Source organism: Equus przewalskii, chromosome 7, assembly GCF_037783145.1.
Source record: "Equus przewalskii isolate Varuska chromosome 7, EquPr2, whole genome shotgun sequence".
Lineage (NCBI taxonomy): Eukaryota > Metazoa > Chordata > Mammalia > Perissodactyla > Equidae > Equus > Equus przewalskii.
This window is the reverse complement of record NC_091837.1, coordinates 54,323,278-54,350,410: the sequence shown is the minus strand read 5'-3', so window position 1 is coordinate 54,350,410 and position 27,133 is coordinate 54,323,278. Positions and strand designations below refer to the sequence as shown.

The 27,133-nt window shown below is 41.2% G+C and overlaps 1 protein-coding gene and 1 long non-coding RNA gene across 4 annotated transcripts in view; one reads left to right on the top strand and one right to left on the bottom strand.

Moving 5' to 3' along the window:
- The window catches only part of LOC103561392 (uncharacterized), a 48,604-nt gene extending 37,528 nt beyond the window's left edge, over positions 1 to 11,076 (bottom strand). For both annotated transcript variants that reach the window (XR_011542648.1, XR_547434.2), the window contains exons 1-2: positions 10,899 to 11,076; positions 8,886 to 9,122 (exon numbers count right to left, since the gene is read on the bottom strand). This is a non-coding gene — a long non-coding RNA (uncharacterized lncRNA). The remainder of the gene's footprint in view (positions 1 to 8,885; positions 9,123 to 10,898) is intronic.
- A 709-nt stretch (positions 11,077 to 11,785) lies between these two features.
- The window catches only part of B4GALT6 (beta-1,4-galactosyltransferase 6), a 79,547-nt gene continuing 64,199 nt past the window's right edge, over positions 11,786 to 27,133 (top strand). For both annotated transcript variants that reach the window (XM_008535975.2, XM_008535974.2), the window contains exon 1: positions 11,786 to 12,257. In XM_008535975.2, coding sequence (XP_008534197.1) covers positions 12,143 to 12,257 — 115 coding nt within the window. In that variant the 5' untranslated portion in view covers positions 11,786 to 12,142. The remainder of the gene's footprint in view (positions 12,258 to 27,133) is intronic.

The following is a 27,133-nucleotide window of genomic DNA, read 5'->3' as shown; positions in this document are numbered from 1 at the left end:
GAGTTTTTTGTAGATTTTTTCAGATTTTGTACATAGACAACTATGTCATCTGCAAAAAAGGACAGTTTTATTTCTTCCTTCCCAACTTGTATGCCTTTCATTTCTTTTTCTTGTCTTATGGTATTAGCTACAACTTACAGTATGACGCTAAAAAATGAGTAGTGAGAGGGAAGATCATTGCTTTGTTCCTGATCTTAGTGGGAAAGCCTTCAAGTTTCTCACCATTAAGTATGATGTTAGCTGTAGGTTTTTTGCAGATAGTCTTCATCAAGTTGAGGAAGTTCCCCTCTATTCCTAGTTTACCAAGAGGTATTTTTTAAAGTCATGAATGGGTGTTGGATTTTGTCAAATGCTTTTTCTGCATCTATTCATATAATCATGTGATTTTTCTTTTTTATCTTGTTAATGTGGTGGATTACATTAACTGATTTTAAATGTTGAACCAGCTTTGCATACCTGGCAGAAATCCCTCTTGGTTGTGGTGTATAATTCTTTTTATACATTGTTGGATTTGATTTGCTAATATTTTGTTGAGGAGTTTTACATCCATGTTTATGAAGGATATGGTCTGCAGTTTTCTTGTCTTGTAATGACTGTGACTGGTTTTGGTATTAGGGCAATGCTGGCCTCAAGAATGAGTTAGGAAGTATTCTCTCTGCTTCTAGCCTCTGAAGATTGTATAGAACTGGTATAATTTCTCCCTTTAATATTTGGTAGAAATCACCAGTGAACCTATCTAGGCCTGGTGCTTTTTGTTTTGGAAGATTATTAATTATTAATTTGATTTCTTTAATAGATATAGGCCTGTTCAGATTGTCTATTTCTTCTTGTGTGAGTTTTGGTAGCTAGCGTCTTTCAATGAAGTAGTCCATTTAATCTAGGTTATCAAATTTGTGGGCATAGAGTTATTCATAGTATTCCCTTATTATCCTTTTAATTGTCCATGTCATTCCTGATATTAGTAATTTGTATTCTCTCTCTTTTTTCTTAGTGTGGCTAGAGGCTTATCAATTTTATTGATCTTTTCAAAGAACCAGCTTTTGGTTTTGTTGATTTTCTCTATTGATGGACCTCTTGTTTTCAATTTCATTGATTTCTGTTCTAATTCTTATTATTTCCTTTCTTCTGCTTACTTTGGATTTAATTTGCTCTTCTTTTTCTAGTTTTCTGAGGTGGAAACTTAGATTATTGATTTTATATCTTTATTCTTTTCTAATATATGCATTCAATGCTATAAACTTCCTCTAAGCATTGCTTTTGCTGCATCCTACAAATTTTAATGTTATGTTTTTATTTGATTTAGTTCAAAATATTTTAAAATTTCTCTTGAGGTTTCTTCTGTGACCTATGTGTTGTTTAGAAGTGTGCTGTTGTATCGCTTCATATTTTGGGATTCTCCAGTTATCTTTCTATTATCAATTTCTAGTTTAATTCTCAGTAGTCTGAGAGCAGACATTGTATAATTTCTATTCTTTTAAATTTGTTAAAGGGGGGTTTATGGCCCAGAATGTGGTCTATCTTGATGAATGTTTCATGTGAGCTTGAGAAGAATGGGTATTCTGCTGTTGTTGGATGTAGTCCATAGATGTCTATTATATCCAACTGACTGATGGTGGTGGGGAGTTCAATTACGTCTTTACTGATTTTCTGCCTTCTGGATCTGTCTACTTCTAATAGAGTGGTATTGAAGTCTCTAACTCTGACAGTTGATTCATCTATTTCTTCTCACATTTCTGTTAGTTTTTGCCTTGTGTTGTTTGATATTCTATGGGTGGGCACATACACATTAAAGACTGTTACATCTTTTTAGAGAATTGACCCCTTTATCATTATGTAATGCCCTTCTTAATCCCTGATAACTTTCCTTGTTTCGATGTCTGCTCTGTCTGAAATTAACAGAGCTACTCCTGTTTTCTTTTGATTAATGTTAGCAGGGTATATTTTCCTCCATCCTTTTACTTTTAATCTATATGCGCCTTTATATCAAAGTGGATTTCTTATAGACAACATGGTTGGTTTTTGTTTTTTGATACACTCTGACAATGTCTGTCTTCTAATTGGTGCATTTAGACTATTGATGTTCAAAGTGATTACTGATATTGTTAGATTAATATCTATCATATTTGTTAGTTTTCTACTTGTTGCCTTTGTTCTTTGTTCCTTCTTTTGCCTTCCACTTTTTCCTGTCTATTGTGGTTTTAATTAAGCATTTTGTATAATTCCATTTTCTCTCATTTCTTAGCATATCATTTGCACTTTTTTTTAAGCTTTTTTTCAGGTGTTGCCCTAGAGTTTGCAATATACATTTACAACTAATCCAAGTTCACTTTCACATAACGGTATACTGCTTCATGGGTAGTGTGAGTACCTTACAGTAACAAAATAATCCTAATTCCTCCCTCCTGTCCCTTGTATCATTGTTGTCATTCATTTCCCTTATATACAAGCATATATATATACATAAGCATACATAATCAAATGCATTGTTGCCATTATTATTTTGAACAAACTGTTATGTGCTAGATCAATTAAGAATAAGAAAAACAAAAGTTTTTATTTTACCTTCACTTATTCTTTTGTTGCACTACCTTTTTTTAATGTAGATTTGAGTTTCTGACCTATATTATTTTTCTTCTTTCTAAAGAACTTCTTTTAACATTTCTTGTAAGGCAATTCTAGTGGAAACAAATTCCCTTAGTTTTTGTTTGTCTGAGAAAATTTTTATTTTTCCTTCACTTTTGAAAGATAATTTCACAGAGTACAGAATTCTAGGTTGGTGTTTTTTTTCTCTTAACACTTTACCATTTCACTCTCTTCTTACTTGCATGGTTTCTGAGCAGAGGTTGGATGTAATTCTTATCTTTGTTCCTCCATAGGTAAGGTATTCTTTTCCTCTGGATTCTTTCAGGGTTTTTTTCTTTATCTTTGATTTTCTGTAGTTTGAAAACGATTTGCCTAGGAGTAATTTTTTTTTCTACATTTCTCTTGCTTGGTGTTCTCTGAGCTTCCTGGATCTGTGGTTTAGTGTCTGACATTAATTTGAAGGAAATTCTAGGCCATTATTGTTTCAAATATTTATTCTTCCCCTTTCTCTCTTTCTTCTCCTTCTGGTATTCTCATTATGTGTACATTATACTTTTTGTGGTTGTCCCACCATCCTTGGATATTTTGGTTTTTTTTCAGTCTTAGCTTTCTTTGCTTTTCAGTTTTGGGGTTTCTATTGTTATATCCTCATGCCTAGAGATTCTTTCCTTAGCTATGTCCATCCTACTAATAAGCCCATCAAAGGCATCTTTCATTTCTGGCTCAGTGTTTTTTATTTCTAGCATTTCTTTTTGGTTCTTTCCTAGGATTTCCATTTCTCTGCTTACATTGTCCATCTGTTCTTGCCTGCTGTCTCCTTTATCCAACAGAGCCCTCAGCATATTAATCATAGTTGTTTTAACTTTCCTGTCTGATAATTCCAACATCTCTGACACGTGGTTCTGATGTTTGCTCTGTCTATCCAAGTTGTGTTTTTTGCCTTTTAATTTTTTCTTGATAGCTGAACATGATGTACTGCATAAAAGGAACTCCTGTAAATAACGCCTGTAGTAATGTGGTGGTAAGGTATTGGGGGAGGGGAAGCATTCTAAAGTCCTATGATTAGGTCCCAGTCTTTTAGTGAATCTGTGCCTCTGGATGGTGAACTTCACAAGTGTTTCTCAGTTTTTTCCTCCCCGCTTAGATGGGACAGGATGACTAGAGTGGACTATTTCCCTTCTCCCATGTGGAACTCGAGAGCTGACTGAAGTTGGGTATTTCCTTTCCTGAGCTCAGTTAGGCTCTAATAATGCCTGGTCAGGTTAGGCTCTGGTTAACTAGTTTCTCCTGAAGACAGGTCTTGTTAAGAAGAACAGAGTGCTCTGGGGTATTTCAAAATTGTTCCTGTTCCCCTCTTCCTGCTGGACGCATGAGGAGATTTTTCTCTGATATTTATTATGAGAATCTGTTTGAGCCCCTAGAAAGAAAACTCACAAAAGTATAGGGTCTTCTATGACTGGGTCCCTGGAGTTTTTAACTCTCAGACTTGTTCATACTGACCCTACATCAATTTGTCAGTTGCAGTGCAGGTTTTCCTAATCTGGCACTGGTTCCCTTGGTGGTTGCCATTTATCAGTCTCTGCTCTGGAGAGCTGTGACTCCTTGTATTTGCCTGTTTCTCCAAACCTGGGGGCAGTGGTTTATCCTGTGTCCTCATCTGTCTTACGGATCCAAGAAGAGTTGTTGATTGCTTTTAGTCTGTTCAGTTTTTTTTTTTTTTGAGCTAACATCTGTTGCCAATCTTATTATTTTTTTCCTTCCTTCTTCTCCCCGAAGTTCCCCAGTACATAGTCGTATATTGTAGTTGTGGTCCTTCTGGTTGTGCTATGTGGGACGCCACCTCAGCATGGCCTGATGAGTGGTGCCATGTCTGTGCCCAGGATCGGAGCCAGCAAAACCCTGGGCCGCCAAAGCGGAGTGTGGGAACTTAACCACTCAGCCACGGGGCTGCCCCAGTCTGCTCAACTTTTTACTTGTTAGGATGGCATGGTGACTTCCAAGCTCCTGACGCATGGAACTGAAAACTGAAAGTCCTGTCTCCCTTTTTTTGTTGTTGATGTTTTTCCTTCACATTGGTTTTGTTCATTTCCTTTTCAGTGTATTTATAGCTTATATATATGTGTTTCTGCTGTACTTGAGATCTTTTTGTTGTTTATTGTATAATCTCACAGGTTAATGTTTGTGTGGGGTAAACTGATCAAATGTTATCAGATCTTTAATATAATTAGGTACATTATATCTCCCATTTGCTATTTGTGTTTATGATACCTTAACAGATAGAATATGCTATATATATAGCAATGCATTTATCCATTAAAGAATCTATTACTCTGTCAATAGGGTTTTCCTCTATGCTCTGAGGACCATCATATGTTCAACCAATGAGTTACTAGTGGACTACATGGCTGCCAAACATAACCAGTGAGCAATGTCCCAGCCATCCTAAGATGAGTGATTCTACAATGGGTGTTGTTTTCTCTGCTCCTGGGTTTTATTTTGAATTCTGATAAATAATTTTACACAAATCAACTTCCAAAGTTATGGCACAAGAGTGCTCTACCTACTACAAAAGAACAGGGTGGAGGACCAGGCACTAGGTTAGAATGCAAATTTTCTGGCAACTTGTGCTGCCAGAAAGGAAACGCTTGAGAAAACAGAAAATAAAGAAAATTAGGAGACTGGCAAAAGTCTTTTGACATTTTGAAGGACATCCCAAACACTGAGATGTTTGGGGCAATTGCTTAAGTATAATGCTTAAAATACTTCCCATAGGAACTGTAGGATCCCATATAACTAAGTCCAGTTACAGCTCTCATTTCTAAGAAGGTCTCCCCACGCTGAACTGGCTAAGTGTGTGTATGTGTTTTTCTGATTGGCTCTTTATGAATTTCTCCTATATGATCTAATGAGTTTTCCAGTTAATGCTTTTTTTGGTTAATTATAAACTTATAAATACTGATAACCATTTTTTTTTTATCACTTTCTTTCCACTACTTTTACCTCTAAATTTTCTTATCCTAGGGCTTTGGCTAATTCTTGCCAATCCACGTCTTTTTCATGATTTGTATGGGGATGATTCTGCATTAGTCATAGTGATGCAACTTGCTTGAGACAGTTCTGTACAGAATAAGAACATATTTTCTTATCCATATTTTATGAAGAGTTTTTTTTTACTTTTTTATTTTTTAATTTTTTTAAAGATTTTATTTTTTCCTTTTTCTCCCCAAAGCCCCCTGGTGCATAGTTGCATATTCTTCGTTGTGGGTCTGTCTAGTTGTGGCATGTGGGACGCTGCCTCAGCGTGGTTTGATGAGCAGTGCCATGTCCGCGCCCAGGATTCGAACCAACGAAACACTGGGCCGCCTGCAGAGGAGCGCGCAAACTTAACCACTCGGCCACGGGGCCAGCCCCTTTTATGAAGAGTTTTAACATCAGAAGTTGTTCAATTGCATCAAATGCTTTTCCAGCCTCTACAGAAGATATCGTATGCCGATAAATTTCTGAGAAATTGCTCAATCCCATTAGTTCTTAGGAAAGTGCAAATTAAAATCCAAATGAGATGCCATTATATTCTACCTGAAATGCTGATATTAATAGGTTTGACTATACTGTGTGTTGGTGAGAATGTGAGCAACTTGAACTCTCAAATGCTGTTGGTGGAGAGTAAACTGGTATAATCATTTTGGGAAACTGTGTGCCATTTTCTCTTAAATCTGAGCAGGAACATATCATAAAACCTAGAATTTTGACTACTAGGTATATAACCAATAGAAATGCATATATATGTGCATATATTTATACTAGTTTTATTCATAAGAGAGTGAAATTGAAAAGCAATGTCTATTAACAAACAATAGGATAGGTAAAAAAATAGGGGTATATTTATACAATTACTTTAAAAAAGATACGGTATTTTTTCTATGACCTAATATGTTGGATAGTGTTAATAATTTGCCCAATGTTGCTAGGTTCTTGCATTTCTGGGGCATTTCTCATTGGTCTTGGTGAATCAGTATTATTTTTACTTTTCAGGCTGAAAAGACTTTGGCTTCTTCCTATTTTTTGATAACTCTGATGTCTCTAAAGTTCTTATTTTTCACGTCTTGTTACAGTAACTTACATCCTTCCTGTGACTATGAACTTGTAGATTTTAGCTTAAGTCAGGACCTCAGTATTCCAAATTCCCCTTTTCAGACACAGAACCACTAAAATTCTCTGCCTAATTTACCTGAACTCTATTTCTCACTTCAGCATTTACCCATTTAAGCTCTGACACTCGTTTTTTTCCCCAGAGTGATTTAGTCACTAAAAGAACAGACTGAGAAAATCCTATGAGCCTTATGATGTTAAACATGATAAAAATTGGACATAAAATGGCCTACAAATGTCCTTCATTACAAGTTATTCTGTATCATAATTCCATTTCTTGGAACACTTTTGTCTGCCACAGCTATAAGATTCTTAATATGATAGAAGTACACTTTTATAGTATATTATCTTTCATTTATACATTTTATTTTCTACTTTTATGAGGCATTCACCTATGAAGAGGGCTCTTTTGATAAAATGCTCTGGGTGAGTTAAGGCGAAATACCTTATACTCCTTGTTACACTAAACCCAAAGGAATATACATAATTATGTAAAAGGTTAAGAGTGTGTTCCTTCCTTCATTCCATAATTATTTATTGCTCTGCTTTTGTCCTAGGTCCTAGCATACTACTGTATATCACCAAAATGGAGTCATGTTCAGGAAATGACTTCTTAAAAAATTAGATGACTGTGGGTATGCTATTTTGACTCTAATAAGCAGCTTCTTTTGAACTGTGTCAAGGAACAGGAGGTTTTTTTTCTTCTTCTTTTTAACATGGGTATGTGTATCAATAAGAAAGGTCTCTCTCAGGGGCCAGCCCATGGCTGAGTGGTTGAGTTTGTGTGCTTCACTCTGCCGGCCTCGGGTTTGTGGGTTTGGGTACTGGGCGTAGACCTACACACTGCTCATCAGGCCATGCTGTGGGGGCATCCCACACAGAAGAACTAGAATGACTTACAACTAGGATATTCAACTATGTGCTGCGTCTTTGTGGAGAAAACAAAAGAGGAAGATTGGTGACAGATATTAGCTCAGGGCCAATCCTCCTCACCAAAAAAGCATAAAAGAAAAGAAAAACAGAAGTCTCTCTCAGAGTTACTCAGGACTAACCACTGTTTAGAATTCAAGGCAGCTCTAGGAATGTGGATATTGTCTGTTCAGCAGCCAGGTCTATGGACCTTCTCTAGGGCTGAGGTGTCCAGCTGGTGTGCACAATGCCCGAGGTGCCCCGTGCGTCTGGGTTACACATGTGCTGAGGCTTTGATTTTCCTCAGCCTACAGGTGGGCTGCGTGGGGCCTGGGCAGCGGAAGACCCCAGCAGGCAGAGAGGCAGCCACCCACTTTTAACCTGGGGGGTGGGGGAGCGCTTCAATAGTGCACTTTCCCAAATATAAGACATACTTATTTAAAAATTTCTTTAATATAACCTAAATAAGATATAGGGACTAATTTTTTTTTTTCTCAGCAGCATTCTGACCATATTTATTATGGAAATCAGCAGGAAAATGGGCTTTATTTAAGATAAGTTTCTGTACTACAACAATATTTTGGAATATATATTCCATTTTATAATCATGCCAATGTCTAACTTTTATACAATCTACATTCCAATTATACAAGTAAAAAGAATTCAACTGTCTAACCATAATTCAACAACCTAACAATTTTCTTTAACTGAATCTCTGATGCTGAGACCATGTATTAAAATATATAAAATTAATATATTTTATCAGTGATTGTAATATGGAGGTCTGCACCCTCAGCAACCATAAAAGCGAGATTCTATGTGCCATTTTCTTTCATTCCTACTTTTCCCAATTCACAGGAAAAAACATCAATTTTTATTTTACCAAGGTTGTGAGAAAATCCAAAATACTTTATGGATTTTATCCTCCCTGAGCACAGACCAACTAAAACGTCATCCATCTCATTAAACAAGCACATTTTTCTTTTTTGTTGTAATTGCAATCTCAGTAACATATTTCTGATTAATTCAAATAGAAAACCATTAGTTATAACTTAACCTATTCAGTTTGATACTCAAATATTTAAGAGCATGGTGCCTCCAGTAGACAGAAAATAATCAAAGGAATGCCTGGTGGTAATAAATGCAGAAGAAAGCAGTGAAGTGAAATTTACTTGTGTCTTACTATTGTTATGTCTTACTATTATAAATTTAAGGTCTTTTTGATATCATAAAGTTAAACTTACCAGATTTGTGCAGGGTCACTCCTCTGTTGTGGGTCTTACCTGGCTCCCGAGGAAGTTGATAGTCTGGGCTTGAAAAGCTTTCGTTAGCATTTCTTGGACTTAATATATCTTTACAAATGAGCTGAGACCCTGAGGCATCCCTCAGACTGTGGCAGACTTCGTGGATGACTCGGGAGGAAAGTTGGTTTTTAAAGAGGAAGAGACCAGCATCACTTGTTACTGTTGGCAGACAGTGATCTAAAAGAGAGATTTTTAAAAACAAATTTAACAAATATTCAAATTATCCTTACTAGGTGTCAGGCTCTCCCAAGCTCTTTAGAGGATTAACTCATTTAATTTAATCCTCACAACAACCCCAACAGGTACTATGATGATCTTCTTTAACTGATGAGGAAATGGAGGCACAGGGAGATTAGGTAACCTCTGAGGTCACTTGACCAGAGACTGACTGGGACTCAACCCCAGGCTGCCTGCCTCCAGAGGCTCGGCTGCCTCTGTATGTGACTGTTGATAAATCACGCTAAAAGGTACACCGACTCAGCTGGTTTTCTGGTCCATGCTTTACTCCAGGGGAGAACCAATCAGTCTTTTTTGTCTTTCTTCCATTTGAAAAAATTTATTTTCTACAATTGATTTCTTTCTTGAGGTATAATTGACATATAACCTTCAGGTGTACAACATAAGGATTTGATATTTATATACACTATTAAATGAACACCAAAACAAGTCTAGTTACCAGCATCACCACACATAGAAAATTTTTTTCTTGTGACATGACCTTTTAAGATTTACTCTCATAGCTACGAATTAGTCTTAAGTACTGTGGTGAACTTGGGAGAGATACAACAGCAGTCATCCATGCCAGCCAGGCACATATATACACAGACCAGATTTCTTGAAATAAGAAATAATCATCAATTTCTAAGATGTTAATACTTCCCTCTTGCTTTTATAGTGAACTTTCCTTTTTAAAAGCTAACCTTTCCTGAGAAGAATTATCCATCGCTGAGCCAGCATGGTGGTATTAGCTTTGTAAACAAGCAGTTGAACTGGTGCAAATAAAGAGAGATGAAAAGTCAGCAGGGTCGGAGAGGGAAATACTACAATTTTGCTTCCTCACCTGATTCATGGATTTCTTTCACTTGCATAGGTATTTTCCTTTTTTACAAGTGAGTTTTATCTTTTCTTTAATATGTTGCTCCACTTCGTATTTCAGATCCCCCTTCCGCATTTTACAGTTATGTTGTTTAATCCCACGGCCTTGCAAGGTGGTATCACACCCACCATTTGAGGGCAAAGAGGCTTGCAGAGGGCAGTAGCTTGCCATGAGTTGCACAGTTAATAAAAAGGCCTTAGTGGAATTCTAAACTCAGGTGTCTCAGGCTCCACATAGCATAGGACCATTTCAGACACAATTTAAGGCATGTGCATCTTGCTAACGAGATACTAAATTTGCTCCCAATCAAGCGATGGTTCAATATCATTGCATCAGGAAATACTGAGCAAATAATGGCAGTAGGGGGCATCCAGCCACTTCCTACATGATTAGTTGAAAACGACACACCTGCACACATACGTTGGAAGGATGTGATAGAGGTAAGGATCCGGACTAATTTAACCAGGAGAAAGCAGCCGTTTTTGAACAAAGGGTAGCCTAGGGCCTAAGAGGTGGATTAAAACAATTTGCCTATTGAAGCTGGTCGGTGCCGCAGTGCTCAAGGGCCTATTAGCTGCAAAGAAGTCTTTGCTGCCCTGCCTGAACGGACATAGCTACAGTAGGACTACAGAGGGCTGACCTTCAGATAGGAAGGCAAGTGCTATTATACGGCATATACATAGATCCATATCACATTCTGACCGTGTGTTTCTATAGCACGCGCAGGATGGGAGGTTTCACGAATCTAGGACCGAAAAACACCACGTTCCCCAGCGTGTATTTTGGGAGGAAATCACCCTATTGAAGTCCCCTCCTCGAGATAACCCTTTCCCTCCAGGTGCATCATCCTTCATTACCGATCCCCAGGGTGGAAGGTATCCCACGCTCGAGACCTGTCCCTCAGCCCTCCGCAGCGCGCCGAGCGCAGGGTCGTCGGGCGGGCGGGGGTGGCGGTGACGCAGGAGGCGGCCGGGGCCCAGGTCCCGGCGCGGGGGGAGGGGGCGCTCGCTCGGCACGGTGCAGCGCGGGCCAATCAGCAGGCGCGGTGTTTCGGGCGGGCGGAGCTGAGCGGGGCGGGGCGGGGGCTCCAGGTTCCCTTGGGGGCCGGCGCAGCGCCGCCTGCGGTGGCGAGCGAAGGCGCTGACAGCCGGGGGCTCCGGGCGAGCCCGCGGGCCGGGGTTTCCTCCGCGGCTGCCCCGCCCTTTCAGACCCGCCCCCTCTACGACCCAGACGCTGCTCCGACTGCGCCCGGCCTCCTCCGCTCTTCCCGCAGAGCGCGTCACCCGGCCGCCCTTCGCTTGGGGTCCCGGGGCCGTGCGGGGTCGGCGCCGGCGGGGCCGCCTCGCTCGGGCCGGCGGCGGTAATGCTGCTGCGGTTGCCGCCTTTGCGGCCAGGCGGGCAGCTGGCGGTGGCCGGAGCCGGAGCGCGCTCGCCGCTGGCCGGGACGCCGCCCTCGCCCGCGCTCGGCCGCCGCGGGGCGCCGGGGCCCGGCGCGGCATGAGGAGGAGGCTGCGCACCGGCGAGCTCTCAGCTCCTCGGCCCCCAGGGCCCCCGCGGGCCCCCGCGCGCCGCCTGCAGCCCCGGCGCCCACGCTAGCCCACGCCGGCCCGAGACGCCGCGGCCCCGCGGAGGAGGCGGCGCAGGCCTGCGCAGCGCGGGGCTCCGGTCCTGGAGCGGGCGGACGCGGGGAGCCGGGCGTGCTGCAGTTTGTGCCCCTCTCCGCAGGGGCGCCGCGCGCAGCCTGCGCCTCTCCCCACCTGCAGCCCCTCCTCCCGCCGCGGCCGGGCGGAGGAACCCGCGTCCTCGGCCTCTTCGGCTCCCTCCGTCCCCGGGGCCCCCGCCCCGCATCCCCTCTTCCCCCTCCACCCCTTCCCCCTCGGCCTCCCGCGCCTCCCCTCCCCCGACTCCCCGGCCTCCCATTCATTCCGTCCGCTCCCTCCCTTTCCTCCTTCCCGCTCGGGCCCTCTCCCCCAGCGCCTCCCCGCGTGGACCCCGCTGCAGTCTTGGGGTTGTTAGCCCATTCATGGAAGTTTAGGGCCTGGACGCTGCCCCCGAGGCCGGCCTGAGCGCGCAGCCCGAGCTGCTGGCCGGGAAGAGGAAGATGTCCGTGCTCAGGCGGATGATGCGGGTCTCCAATCGCTCCCTCCTCGCCTTCATCTTCTTCTTCTCCCTCTCCTCGTCTTGTCTCTACTTCATCTATGTGGCTCCGGGCATCGGTAAGCACCGAGACACACCCTCACTTCCCACGGTCACACTGAGGGAAAAGCAGGGTGTTACTTACGGGATTTGGAAGCTCTATAAACAGGGGACCAGCAGAAAAGATATGTTTGAAGTGTTATTTCAGACATGTTAAATAAACTGCTTCGGGCCCTGGCTTTGGTATGTGAGTTTTGTTAATGCACGTTTAGGTAACTTAACGACTGCATTAAATGGGCACAGCAAAATTAGGTGTGATGGCTCAGGATGCCCTGGTCGCTTTCTTGAGTATTCATAGCAGCTTTATCCGTTTAATATCAAGTCTTTAAGCTTCAACTTATTGCTTAATCGTAGTTTTATTCAAACACCCTCAGATAGAATAACTGGCTGCAACAATATGATGATGAAACCAGCAGCAGGGAATGTGGAGTTCAAGAATGTACATATTCTCGCGTTCTAGGTCACTTTAGAATGGGGTCAATGAACATTTGTGCCACACTTTAGGAATTTTTAGGCAACGAGTTGTCTTGTGAAGACAATGCTCTATTATTTAGTCTGCTTGGGTCTGCTTTTCAAGGGGAGGTAGCCTCTGCTACCTTTTAGGGTGACTTCTGAGATAAAATAATGATTAAAATAACAATTATGCCAGATAGTTTAAAATTTTAACCTACTTATCATCTTTTGGCCTTTGGTCCAAAATACGCTTTTGTATAATCTGCTTGAATAGGCTTCTTTGTCAAATATCCTAATTCCTCAGCACGCTTTGGTTGAAAGGTGCCGATGTGGCATTCTAATGGATGAAAAATAGCTTCATATGGATATTAAAATCACATGGTATTTCCAAAACTTTTCTGAGTTTTTCCTGGTTATTATGTATTTAATGTTCAGTTACTTAGTAACAACGTGCATCTCCTATCATTTCTTTTTAGACACTAGTAGTCTTTTGAGGCAGTGCCATTTCTCCCCTTTTGAGCCAGGGCTAGTTCTCCCCATTTTCTCACCAAAAATGTGTGGCCTCTTACAGGGTAAAAACACCTGCAGAATTTTGAGTTGGAATTATCCTTTGGGTATGGTCTTCTGTGGTCATATATTACTGTAATTAATTGCAGGGGGGGAAAGCAGAAGCAAACCTCATTGAGACTATTTCCTAAAACAAAATTACTCCGTGACTTTTTATGGACTAAATATTTGGATTCAAGTAAGATGTGTAAGCTCAGATGATGCTTGAGAAGACATGAATTACTGAAGCCTCGAGGCATCCCAAAAGAGAAGTTTGAGGTGAAAGTTTGAAAAAGTATGACTATTTTAACATGTTATTGTCTTTCAGTGCAGTTTTCCCTTTAGGCTAAATAAAATACTCCTTGCAATCTGTATTAGAAATGACAATGGTAGCTCAGAGGGTTTGAGAGTAGTTAGCCACAATGTTAAGTAGGCTTTTCTTAAAATCCTCTGCCATTTTGGAAGTCTTATAAATTAACTCCTCATTCTACAGCAATTTTACTTTCTCATTTAGCTCTTTAAAGGTTGGACATCTTTGGGGGGTGCTATTTTGTCAGATATTTAACTTTGGGAGATTTTGGAGGAAAAGTTTTTTTGCCCTTAGTAGTTTTCTGTCTTGGTATTTTGGATAACATGTTACAGTTATGTTACTCAAAGAGGTAACCAAAGGAAATTAGAATTCCAGCTTTAATTTGATAATCATCCATTTTTTTGTTAGTGCCTTAATGTATCTATAGATTCTTAAAATTCAGTTGATATGAAATACTAACACATTTTTCTTATTTGTATGCTGTATGTTTGCTATAGAACAATCACTGATATGTCGTAAATTTGGCAACTGTCTTACAGGCAATTAGGTCGATGTCATTTAAACTACTCTGTTTCTGTGGGTCTTACAATTTATAACTTTAAAAATATTGATTAAAACCAGTAAGAAGAATGAAAACCAAAAGTTATGAAGTGTTGTCAATTTGTTAAACTGAATCTATTTCCTAAACCCAGTAATATTTAGCAGGAAGAAAAAAAAAGAGGAAACCTCCTTGTTTATCTTTTAATTTTTGGGAAGCAGTTTTTCCAAAATTCACATTTTTGCTTGAAAGTTCAAATTTTAGCATTGGCAACAAATACTGTCAGTTTCTCTTGACATGTCAGGCTCACTTTGTTCGTTTTTGGGAAAATGTAGGTCAAATACAGAAGTCTAAATAACCAGTTTGTCAGTTCTTTCAAGTAAAAATGATGTTCCATGAAAAATGTGGCTGGTTCAGCTCACATTGCAACCATCAGTTGCACAATTTGATTTTCAAGACAACCATGGGACTTTGGTATGCTGAAGAAATGCTTTTTGCATTCTTACCATTTCATCACGGATTTCTTATTAATGAGACATATCCAAAACTGATTAGTTCTTATAACTAGCTTACATCAGATGGATGTAGAGTCTTTTTGAAATAATCCATATTTTAGCCTGAATTACATCTTGGGACAAAACATTTTTATGACTAAAATATATGTTGTGTGAGAGCACTTTTTTTTTAAGATTGGCACCTGAGCTAACAGCTGTTGCCAATCTTCTTTTTTTTTTCTTTTCTTCTTCTTCTCCCCAAAGCCCCCCAGTACATAGTTGTATACTCTAGTTGCAGGTCCCTCTGGTTCTTCTGTGTGGGATGCTGCTTCAGCATGGCCTGATGAGCGGTGCTGTGTCCGTGCCCAGGATCTGGACTGGTGAAACCCTGGGCCACCAAAGCAGAGTGTGCGAACTTAACCACTCGGCCATGGGGCCGGCCCCAAGAGAGCACTTTTTATTGATCTTAAATAAATGTTTCAAATCTCTTCTGTTAAAAAGTCCGTATTAATCCAACCCACATCAACCTGTTTGGTAGTCATCAATTGTATTGCCCGACCTTTTCTGTCCAGAGAGCTATTTTTGTCATGTGCCTTCTTCCCCCAGGCAGTCTGTCATTTTAGTTAGTCTTCCTTAGTCTCCTTCACCTGCGTCCTTCCCTCCCTCCCTTTCTCCCTCCCTTCTGAGCAGATAGTACCACACAGTTGTAGACAGTGTAATCTGTTCACTTTCCAATGTTTTCGCACATTGCTGAACAGTTTCTTGGCTTTTTAGGTCTTAATCTTGCAGTGAGTTCCACCAAAGCTCAAAGCTCATTATTTTAAGATAATTTGAAGGATTTTCCTTGAAATGTCTAATTCATGCAGGAAACACAGGGATAGTCTTTATATTATGAACTTTAGTACCAAGGGAACTTGATCTGCAGACCCCCACCGCTACCCCCAGGAAGTCCATGGACAGATTGGCCTAGCCCATCCAGTAGAGGCAGATTCCATGAATTGTTGCTCATTCTGTTTCTGCCTTGGTGCATGATTGCAGAAAGATAAGTGTAGTTTCTTTCCAAGATCTTGTCCTGGAAGGATGGAAAATGGAATTCCATTTAGTATGAAACTGTTTCTAATATAACTTCCAATACCACATAGTCATTTTCCTGCTACAGTACCAAAGGAGTAGATGAGCTGACTTACAGATTCATTCAGCAAACACGAATATGGCACCTCGGAGAGGCTAGACATTGTTTGAAGCACAGAAGATAGAGAGATGACTAAGACAGTTTCTTCTCTCATACTACAATGGGTTGAGCACCATGAAAAAGCTACAGCCAGTCCTTGGAAAGCGTGCAGTGGAGTGTGAGGGTTGGTTAAGACTTTGCAGAGGAGGTGGTAGTAGGAGTGGGCCATTGAAGATAGATTGGATTTATCTGGACTGAGCAAAGAGATTCCAGTCAGAGGGAGCATCATGAGTGAAGGTAGGTTCCAGAAAATAGGAATATTTCCAGCTGGCTACCACTAAGAGCTTGAGGTGGGAGATGGGTCAGATTAGGAAAAGTCTCGGGGCTCCCCTGCCCAGCCTCATGTTCTGGTGCTCGAGGTCCCCAAAATTCCTAATAGGGAGAAACTGGTCTTGGGTCACACAGCTTTGTCAAAGCTGTCTGTGATTAAGAAAGAAGTCGATGTGCCTGTAATCACTGGGGTGACATCATGGGGAAGATTGCACAACTGCTCTGGGAGTGGGGGTTTCACTGTCCATTTGACTCACCAGAGGCCCTGACCTTTCTAGACACGCTGACAGGCAGTTTTCTTCTTGGAGTAGAGGTGGAATCTGGTTGGGGCACTTTGGTCTCAATTCCTGTGGGCCCTTTGAAGAATTACCTGGTCTAGTGCTTTGTTGTTTGGGACCCTGGCAGGGTTTGTGCTCTGCTAGGACTCGGGGAGTTGGTGATGGGTGGTCAGGGTGTGGGGATATATGTGCAAGCATGTGGGTTGTGGGAGGCGGTGGCTTAGTTAGGTCTTTGCTCAAAGCCCCCTGACATTTTGGCTGGGTTTCTCTCAACTAACTCAGACGTAGCTAATTGCCCTGCAGCTTTCTTATTGCAGCCCTTTAGCCTCCTGCTCCTGGCTAGGTGAGCCTGGTTGTGTTCTTTTGGAGCTGTTAGAGTCTGCTTTGTGTTTCAAAGATCCTTTTAGTTTTTTCCTCAACAGGTGTTCTCATCTACACAGCTCTTTTCAGGTTGCTTTTGATTTGGGTCATGGTGGTGGGCATTTCTTTCCTCTGGGCCTTTCTTCCTGGCCATGCATCCCATGCTAAAACTTTTGTCCTGTAAGTTGCAGGAGACATCAGAAGTTTTGTAAACGGGAATGGTGCAGTCCTTTGCTGTAGAGCGACTCTTCTAGCATGGAGGACGGGTTGTCGAGGGCAGAACCAGTGGCAGGGAGACCGGGTAGGAAGTTGCTTTCATAGCTCAGGCAGTAAAAGACCAGAACCTGATCAAGGTCATAGGTGGATCAGGGTCGAGTTGAGAGGATGTGAACAGTGGAACTGAAGGGAAGGGAGAAGCTTTAAGACAATGCTCATATTCTCGCTTAGACACCCGGGCTGCTGGTAATAGGGAATACAGAAAGGCACATGTAGTGAGGGGGTTATTTTGGGTTCTAAAGAAATTGAGTGGGGATGCCTCTGGGATATCTAGGAAGGTCTTGTCAGTAGTAGGTAAGCAGATGGAAATAAGGGCTTAGAGCCCAGGAGAAATGCCTAACAGGAGAGAGATTTGAGTGTCTTCAGCATATGGGTGGATGACACTTATCTGTTTCTCCTCTGACACACCTGAGTAATAAAACTAACTCCTGCGAGCAGAAGTGATTCACTAAGTTAGTTGCTCTTAAACGTGGAATGCTAGAGGTTAAATTGGAAAATGAAGGAGGCCCAAGTGTGGTTTGAAGTGTTTCCCATGAGGCTCTCTTATGCTTTTCACTACCCAGCCCCAAATGGGAGTCAGTGTGGTTGACACCTTGGAAAGTTTAGATGGCTGCCCAAGGAGAGCTTGTGGAGGCTGAAGAGAAGGTAGCCATAGATGAAATCTGACGGCTTAGTGGCAGGTGGAGACACAGGAACAGGAAAATGAAGGGAGAGAGAGATCATGCAAGTGAGGAAAGACCTTTGCAAAAATAAACAAAAATGATGATCAGTAAGAGAAGCGTTGGTGTGGGATAAAGTTCAGTAGGGTAAAGTCTGGAAGGAGAATTGTCTATTTGATAAGTAGGAAGTCCATGACAGCTACTCCAGGAGCAGTTTTTGTGGCATCATGAGTCACCAGCTAGATTGCCTTGAGTTGGTTAGTAAACCAGAGGTCAAAAGCAAGTGGCTCAGTTAGTGGAAAGTAAGGGGTGAAGTGAAAGGGGGAAGTGGAGAACCAAAGGAACCTTACAGGATGGGAAGACCTGAGCTGCTGTGGAGGCCTAGGGAGTGAGGACAAAGTTTGAAGGTTTGAGAAAGGGAACAAATTATGACTTGTGATCCAGGAAGACTTCATTCTTTTACTTAGTCCTACAGCCTGTATTTGTCTGTACAAGGCACAGTGGTTTAGCACCGAACAGGATCCGCGGGTGCCTGCCTTCGTAGAGCATATAGCCAGTGGGAAATGTGCACAATTGAGGAAGCACTATTCTAGAATAGAGTGTGAAATACAGTTTGCTTGGAGGCACCCATTGGGAGGAGCACTAAACTAGTTTAGGCATTAGGGAAAAGAGGAAGATTAAGCTGAGGCCAGAGCTTGTTAGGTGGTTAAAGGGTTGGCTTGGGGAAAAGTGCTTCTGGCAGGAATGGAATGGCTAAGAGGTAGGAGAGAAATGAAAAAAACCAAAAAACAAAAAATAAGCTAAAGCATAGAATGCTGAAGCCAGAGAGATAAATACGAGTCCAGTCATAGAGATCCTTGTAAGCTGGGTTTGAGAACTTGGGCTTTAGCCTTAGGACAGTGTCAGACCACTGAGCCTAAATTTTAAGTAGGAGGGCGACATGGTCAGATTTGCATTTTAGAAATATTTAGCCTGTACTGGTGTGAATGGATTAAAAGGAAGAAAATTGGGATCAGAGACCAGGTAGAGGGAGTGGGATCAGGTGTATAGGTGGGTCACTTTTGGAGATGAGAGAGGAGGAGATAAAGGGGTTTGCCATAGCAAACATTAGATGCCTGTGGAGAGGGAAGCTGAGGGAATTGGTATCTGATGAGGTAGGTGATTGAGTTATCTGTTTAGATTGAGGGGCTCAGTTTAAGTGAACACATCTGAACATAGAGTGAACTGTTTCCTAGACTAGATTAAGACATTTGGTTTCTGACGTGGCATACGCTAGAGACTTAGTAAAGAACTGAGTGACTGAATGGTTCTGATTAAATCGCTTCTGTTGGTATGGCAGCTCCAGTTTGTTCTCTCACCAGCTGACTCATCAGTGCCTTTCTGATGCTGGGTGTTAGACACCTTGGGGGAATATATTGCAGGGGATTAGGAACACTGGAGAGAATGCCAGGTTTGGTCAGTGTATTCGTTATCTATGACTTTGTAAGAAATTAACCCCAAATTTAGGGACTTAAAACAACAAACAAATATCTTACAGCTTCCGTGGGCCAGGAATCTGGACATGGTTTGGCTGTGCGTCTCTGGTTCAAGATCTCTCAATAGGCTACACAGTGTCTGGCAGGGCTGTGGTTGAGGCTCCACTGGGGGAGCATCTGCTGCCGAGTTCACCCACTTGGGCAGCTTTCAGTTCCTTGAGGGTCGTTGGACTGAGGGCCTCAGTTCATCACAGGTTCTTAGCTGGAGGCCTGCCTCAGTTCTTGCCACATGGGCCTCTCCATGGGGCAGCTCACAACCCCATCACTTTTGCTATATTTTCTTTGTTAGAAAAGAGTTACTCGTTCCAGTCCACAAGGGGATGGGGGGGCCCTTCTTAGAGACTGCCTCCCATGGTCAGGTTGCTGTTCATGAGCAGCGTATGTAGCTCAGTAATATTGTTTCAATGTAAATGAATCTAAATCCTGTGGCTTGGTGGAAAATTAGGTATTTTTGAAGGGAAAATTGATTCATTGAAATCTGGCAGTGCTAAATACCGTTCCCCATGTTATTCTTTTATGAATAAATTTGAGGTCTATTAAACAACTTGGCAGAATGAGGTAGTGATGCATTTATTCTGCAGCAGTGTTTATCATTACAGCCTTTTAATGTTTATGAAAGGTAAAAATAGCCGTGTCTGTGGATACTTTTAAAAGAGAAACTCCTGATCTAGGTTTGTAGTCTCTGTCTATGGTATGTATTCTAAACACGATGTGGAATTTGGTTGGGAACAGAATGCATTTTCCTCTTGAGGCGGTGCTGTGCAGGGTCGGTGATTTCCTAACCCGTCCTGTGACCAGCCTGTTTATCACAGGGTGTGCTCCCAGGCTCGCAGGGCACTTGTGCTTGTAGGCCTTCGGCTCTGGTGGCTGCAGCTGTGGCTGCCTCTCTTCCCCCCGGAGCCCCTGCGTCTGCTCCTCTGTCTGAGGGCCCAGGGTCGTGGAAACCTTGGACACAGAGGCTTTGGTGTCTTTGGAGCCAAAGCTGTGTGCAAAGAAGCCCCAGCAGCAAGATCCCAGAGGTAACCCACTGCTTCATCCACCATTGGCGCTCCACAGAGGTGTCCCTGCCACAGACCACCCCCATGCAAGTAGAATAGCCTTGTTGTAAAGAAAGAGAAGGAAAGACAAATACGCAAAAAGATTGTCATTTGCCCCGAGTCTCACACATTGTTGTTCGAAGAGCTGAAGTAGACAGTTAGTGGAAGAGCTGAAATGTATGCCTTGGGCTATCTGACTTTTTCCACTGTGCCTGAGTTGAAGCAACTGATCATTGCTGCCCTAGAAAATTGAAGATTTGGGGGAAATACAAGCTCTCTCTTCTTCGGCTTAAAGGGATACCACATAGAAGAGAGATGAAACTTCTTTCGGATAGCCTCAGAGAGCAATGAGGGTGATTACAACAAGGCAGGTTTTTGGCTTATTGTAAAGAAACCAAAGCATTCAACCGAGCTGTGAACAGTGAAATAGGTGGCCTTATATAAGCACTGCTTTCCTGGCATGTTTTCAAGCCGAAGGTAGATGACCACCTGTTAAGGCTGGAGAAGGTGCTTTGCTTGGGAGACTGGACATGTCACTACCCCCGTGAACTTGGTTACTCTGTGCCGTGTTAAACTCTGCAGCACCGTTGCTCACCCAGCCAAGGGACAGACCTGCTCCTCTGTGTCCTCCCCTTCCCCCCACACTGCCTTTGGTGACTCCTTTTCCCTTTCAAGCCTGCTTTTCATGTTTGTCTTAACCTAAGGAAAAATGTGGAGGTGGTTGGGAGGCTGCCGTGAGACGAGTGGAAGGAGGTGCCTTGCAGTGATGTTTCCAGAGCTCAGACGTCCTAGGTCACATTCAGGTGTTCCTGGAGAGTCAAGAGCCCCTCAGGCTTTGTGGTTTATGGTATTCTCCTGGTCACTTTTCCTGGCTGGCTTAGACCAAGCTGGCTGTTGTCACCACTGCCTCAGACTGCAATTTGCCAGTTTAATCAGAGCAGCCTGTGCCCGTCATCTCTTCCATCCTTCTTTTCTTTCGGCTTTTCCCTCTGAATCTGTTTTTCTTCTTCTTGTTTTCTTTTTACTTCCTGGAGGATACAGTGATTTAATATTTAAAAGACATTTTCTTTCCATTTCTGCCTTTTGTCATGATAGTAACAAAGAGAATAATATCCAAGTAATATTGTGATTTGGGTTGAAGATCAGGTCAATTGAAGGGTGAAAGTATGTTTTCCGAGGATACCTACAATGCCGTTAACATGCCGTTGGAAAATTAAGCATTTACTCCAATTAGTGCTAGATATTTTTACCTCATGTCTTGGGCCCACTGGAGAATTTCATGGAGTACCCCAATTTTATTTTTCTCTAGCTTGTAAATCCCATATTGGGTCAACTTGATTTGTTATGTTTCACGGACATACTTGTTTTCAGTCTTAGCAGAATTTGGCAAAGTTTGGTTTAAAGCTACAGCAGACACTCTCCTCAGTTAAAATAGGAAAGATAGCTTAAAGGATGTATGTCAGTAATTACATTTTTGGCTGTGTGGCACAGCAAAATGTTTAGGAAAACATACTTCGTAATTTTAATCTTAAATTTGTAATTAACTTTTTTCTCCAGAGGTATAATCAATGCCTTTTTGCTTGCATCTTTGTTTTCATAATTAATTACTCAAGTGAGTAAAAGTCTTTGGCTCCACCAAATCATTGTGTTGTAAATTCATTAAGGATGAAACATACATTCTTCTATGTCTGAATGAATTGTGCATAAATTACAATGCTATGTAAAAAAGAATGTATTTAATATAAGTTAAACTGATATGAAAGGAAGATTCTCCTTTTTTTGTTGTAACAAATGTTGTTAGTTATGTTTAGAGAATTACTACAAGCAGTGGTTTTCAAACACAAATATGTGTAAGCCTTACTTAAGGTGGTCTGCATAAATAAGCTTATTTCCCATGCCTTGTCACCAGAAATTCTAATTCCTATTCTGATTCATTTTTAATGCATACCCTGGGTAATTCTGGACCCTGGAAACTTTGTTTCTGACAAACCCCCCAAATGGTGGGGAAACAAAATTAAGTGCTAGATAGGTTTACTTTTCTAAATTGATCATCTTATATCATTTGATCTTTCTTAGAACTAATCTTACCTTTTAAAAACCAGATTAATTGTTTATAGCATCCTGTTTTACTGGAGATAGAGATGGCCATCATGGTGAAGAATTTAATCTCCCAGAATAGAAACAGACAGATACATTGTTTAAAGACAATCAGGATCATGTGTTTCTTTGTGAGTCTGCAGTGACTACATGAATGAGTTATAGGTTGATCTTCAATTTGTTATTTAGTGCTTTTTAATTATTAGAAAGATACATTGTAATTCATTCAACAAGATCAGTTAAGTTATTAAAGAGTATAGCCTTCCATTTTAGCCCATGGAAATAATTTCAAAACAACATTTTATAAAGCATTTGGCTAGAAAAGTTTGGGGGTTTTTTTTGCTGAGGAAGATTCATTCTAAGCTAACATCCATTGCCAATCTTCCTCTCTTTTATTGCTTGAGAAAGATTAGACCTGAGCTAACATCTCTGCCAGTCTTTCTCTATTTTGTATGTGGGTTGCTGCCACAGTATGACTAATGAGTGGTATAGGTCCGTGCCTGGGATCCGAACCCCACAAACCCAGGCCACTGAAGCAAGGTACACCGAAGTTAGCTACTATGCCACAAGCTGGCCCCTAGAAAAGTCTTTTTATAATATCTTTACAGTTAAGTAGCTATATGAGGTTTATTACTATAACATAATACCTAGATTGAAATATTCTCTCGTTTTATTTAATTTATTTTATTTTATCTTTTTGGTGAGGAAGATTGTCCCTGAGCTAACATCTGTGCCAGTCTTCCTCTATTTTGTATGTGGGTCACCACCACAGCATGGCTTGATGAGTGGTGCATAGGTCCATGCCTGGGATCTGAACCCACAAACCCTGGGCCACTGAAGTAGAGTGCACACACTTAACCACTACACCACTGGGCTGGCCCTCTTGTTTTATTTTTAAATATTTGAGGCTTGCTGGTGTTAATATGACTTTACTGAAACCATGTTATGTTAGTCCTCCCTTAGCTGAGCTTTCTCTTTCTGTGGTTTCAGTTACTGTGGTCAACCATGGTCTGAAAATGTTAAATGGAAAATTCCAGAAATAAACAATTCATAAGTTTTAAATTGCATGCCATTCTGAGTAACAGGGTGAAATCTCAAGCCATCCAGCTCCTTCCTGCCCAGGAGGTGAATCATCCCTTTGTCCAGCATATCCATGCTGTATGAGCTGCCTTCCAGTTATTCACTTAGCAGCTGACTGGGTTATCAGATCGACTGTCAAGGTATCGCAGTGCTTGTCTTCACATATCTCTTATTTTACTTAATAATGGCCCCAAAGCCAACTTTATTAATTCTTTTTATCTCTTACTGCCTAATTTATAAATTAAACTTTATCATGGGTATGTATGTATAGGAGAAAACATAGTTTATATAGGGTTTGGTATAAGCTGAAGTTTAGGCACCACTGGAGGTCTTGGAATGTATCCCCTGCAGATAATGGGAGACTAATGTATATATATTGCCTTCCTGATAATTATTTGCTCAGAAATTATGACTTCTAATTATAGTGCAGTTTCCAGTTTGACTCAGAGGAAGAGAAGTTGGGCTTTATTTTCATTTGAATCAAGAGACTTAAGATAGGGAATTATAAGGTGCTTTGTTTATTGATTTGAAAATATGCTCAAGCTTTGGAAATCTTTGAACTTAATTTCCCATGCAGTGTCCTCTTCTCTCCTGATGGAGAGTCTTTTCCTTTTATGAATAAGTAAGTTGAAATTTAAAAAGATTTTAATCATGAAAGCACGAGGAAATTGGGGATGATTGTAAGGCATATAGTTCAAATAGATTTCAGGGGTTTTTTCCTCATGATATATTTCTTAAGTGGCTGGAGATTCATTTCACATTCACTTTATGTACTCTGAAATCGTTAATTTTCAATAATTTGATAATGTTTCCTGGGTGTGTGTATTTATGGTTTGATCTTTTAGTTTGTAATTTCATTAAGTAAACTTCCTTACTGATTAGATTTGAAAAATCCATTTGATTGCCTACATTCTTCCTTCCCTGATTCTCTCATTTCCTCCTGATTCTACTTTGCTCCAATGTGGTTTATAACTCTTAACTCTTTGGGCTCCTGTCAGGCTTTAAAGAAGCTATGTATTTATTTTAAGTGAATAACAGTGAATTGATGGATGGCAGTGCCAATAGCTATCTTGTGTTAGTTTTTTCATTTTTCTAGGTCGAGCCCATTTATTGAATTATCAGCTAAGTTTCAACTAGGCTGAACTGATGATCTGATTGTTGGGAAAGTACTTCTGATGTTTTAGGCAGTTTACGCTCCTTCAGGTTTTTGGTTTTTACAGAGGAATCCCCATGGCCCCTTAGTTTCTGGTACTTCTTGGTAAATGGTAGGCATTCTGTAGATATTTGTTGAATAAACACATCTCCACCGTGAACATCTTTAAGAAGACCGTTGGAAAAGTCAAATTTTATTTTAAAATATTTAACCTTCATCAGTAGTCAAACACAAATAATCTCCAAAAATAACTTAAAACTTTTAAACTGCAGAGTGGGAGTGGCAAAAGCAGCTGTTGTAAAGAATTTCTTGTTAATTTTTAGTGTCTACATCAGCAAAGCTTGAGCTGTTGGCTAAGATCTGAAATATATCTGTACTGTATATGATCACTGTGTTCACTCTTGCTTAATAAAATGGGATTCTGAACACAGAATTCTTCATTCTCTTTATTCATTAGTCAGCCCATGACTTACTTGAAAGATGGGAAGGAGGATGTTATAGGTGGGTAATTATTTGCAGATTTCCTTGAGCCCATACCTGGCTTTGAATTATTATCACCATAGTAAGATACTCTGTTTAAATAGGACATGAAGCCTGGTACAGCCTAGAAATTTGTTCTTTTTTTTTTAAACCAAGCAATACTTTGATTCTAGGCAAAGTGTAAACTATATTTCATATATAGTCAGGCCTAATCCTGAGGTTTACAACATTATTATCAGAGATAATATATTTAGCTTTACCAACTTGCATGAGTAGTTTCTGGAAATTTGTTGAATAAGGCACTAGATGTGGAAAGAAGAAACCTTTGAAGCATATGAAATAGATATTTAAAAGATTATTGTGAGTTCTTAGAAATTCAGGGATACTTGATTCAGATATCTGTAGTTAATATGAAGGGGTGAATATGAAATATAAGTGGTATTTTGCTTTTTTGCCTCTTTTTTCTTTAGTTATATGTTCTGTAGATAATATGGGAAACCATTTTCTTTCCTGTAACTTTTAAGTGTCGCTTCTGACTTCCTCCTCCTCCTCCTTCCATTAGTTGAAATCTAGTTTATCCCTCCTATTTTCACCTGCCTCATTACTTTTTACATTGAGGATTTTTCTTTTTTTTTGTCCTTCTTTCTCCTCGATGACTTTCAACCCCTGCTTCTTGCAAATTGCTGCCCCTTCAGAAGCATTCAGACCTGTGCTTGAATCCTGAGTTTTTGATTCTCCCTGTGTAACTTTGGATTCTGTTTTCTGACCTTACAATAGGGAAACTTGTACCTATATCCCGGAGTGGTCTATTAGTTTCCAAGGGCTGCCATATACATCACCACACACCGAGTGGCTTAAAACAACGCCTGTGATCATCTCATGGTTCTGGAGGCCAGAAGTCTGAAGTCATAATGTTGGCAGGGCCATGCTCCCTCTGGAGGCTCCAGAGAGAATCCTTCCTTGCCTCCAGCCTCGGGTGCCTGTTGTTGGCATTTCTTGGCTTCCTAGACTGGTGGCAACATCACTCCAGTCTCTGTCTCCATCTTCGCATTGCTTTCTCCTCTGTGTGCGTGTGTTAAATCTCCTTCTGCCTTTCTCTTGTGTGAGCACTTGTCATTGGATTTAGGGCCTACCCAGATAATCCAGGATGATCTCCTCATCTCAAGATCCTTAACTTAATTACAGCTGCAAAGACTCCTTTTCCAAATAAGATAACGTTCACAGGTTCTGGGAGTTAGGATGTGCACACATATTTTGGGGGGCCCCCATTCAACCTGCTACATACAGGTGGTTCTAAAAATTAAACATGATTTTATATATGTATATTTGTATATATTTATATATGGCGTTTAGCTCAGTGCCTGCTCAATGTAGGTACTCAGTGGATGTTAATTCATTTTCCTTCTCTTTAGAAACCTGTGCCCTCCAGGATTCTGCATCCCCGGGATGTTTTTGGCAGTTAGTACTCAATTCAGAATGTTCCTGCTGCACTCTCTCCCCCACTGATGTCCCTGTGGTGACCATCAGGAAGTCTGGTCCTTGTCTTCCATCTTCACTTGCTTGGCTATGCCCGGGTTGTCCTCATAGCTGTGGCCAACTCTCCTTGGCACTTCTCCATATCACAGTCTTCCTAACCTTCCAGTTCTGGCACTTTGTCGCCTCTGTTAACATGACTTCTCATCTTCCCAGTGACCTCTAGTCCTATCCCCCTCTGTTCTGTTTTTTCACACCTGCCATCCACTTGGACCTTTACAGCTTATTTTCTGTTGCTCCCAAGCTCTTCTCAAGTTGGATTGTTATTCCCTGGATATGCTCTGCACCTGTGCACCTCAGAGCCTTTGCTTATACTGTCCCGCAGTGGAAATATTCTTTTTCCCCCTTCTCTTTCTTCTTTTTGTGCCTTAAATTTAAATTGAGTCTTTCCTCCCTCCACTCAGGCCACAGTTGTGCTCAGGTCCCTCCTGTTCCAAAAAACTTCCTTGAGCTTGCTTTCATTTATCTTTTCTGAGACTTAACTGCTTCCACTTGGTCACTGTCCACTTAACTCTTTACTATTTTCCTTTTGTTTCCATTACTTTTCTGAAATTTCTGTTAAAGAT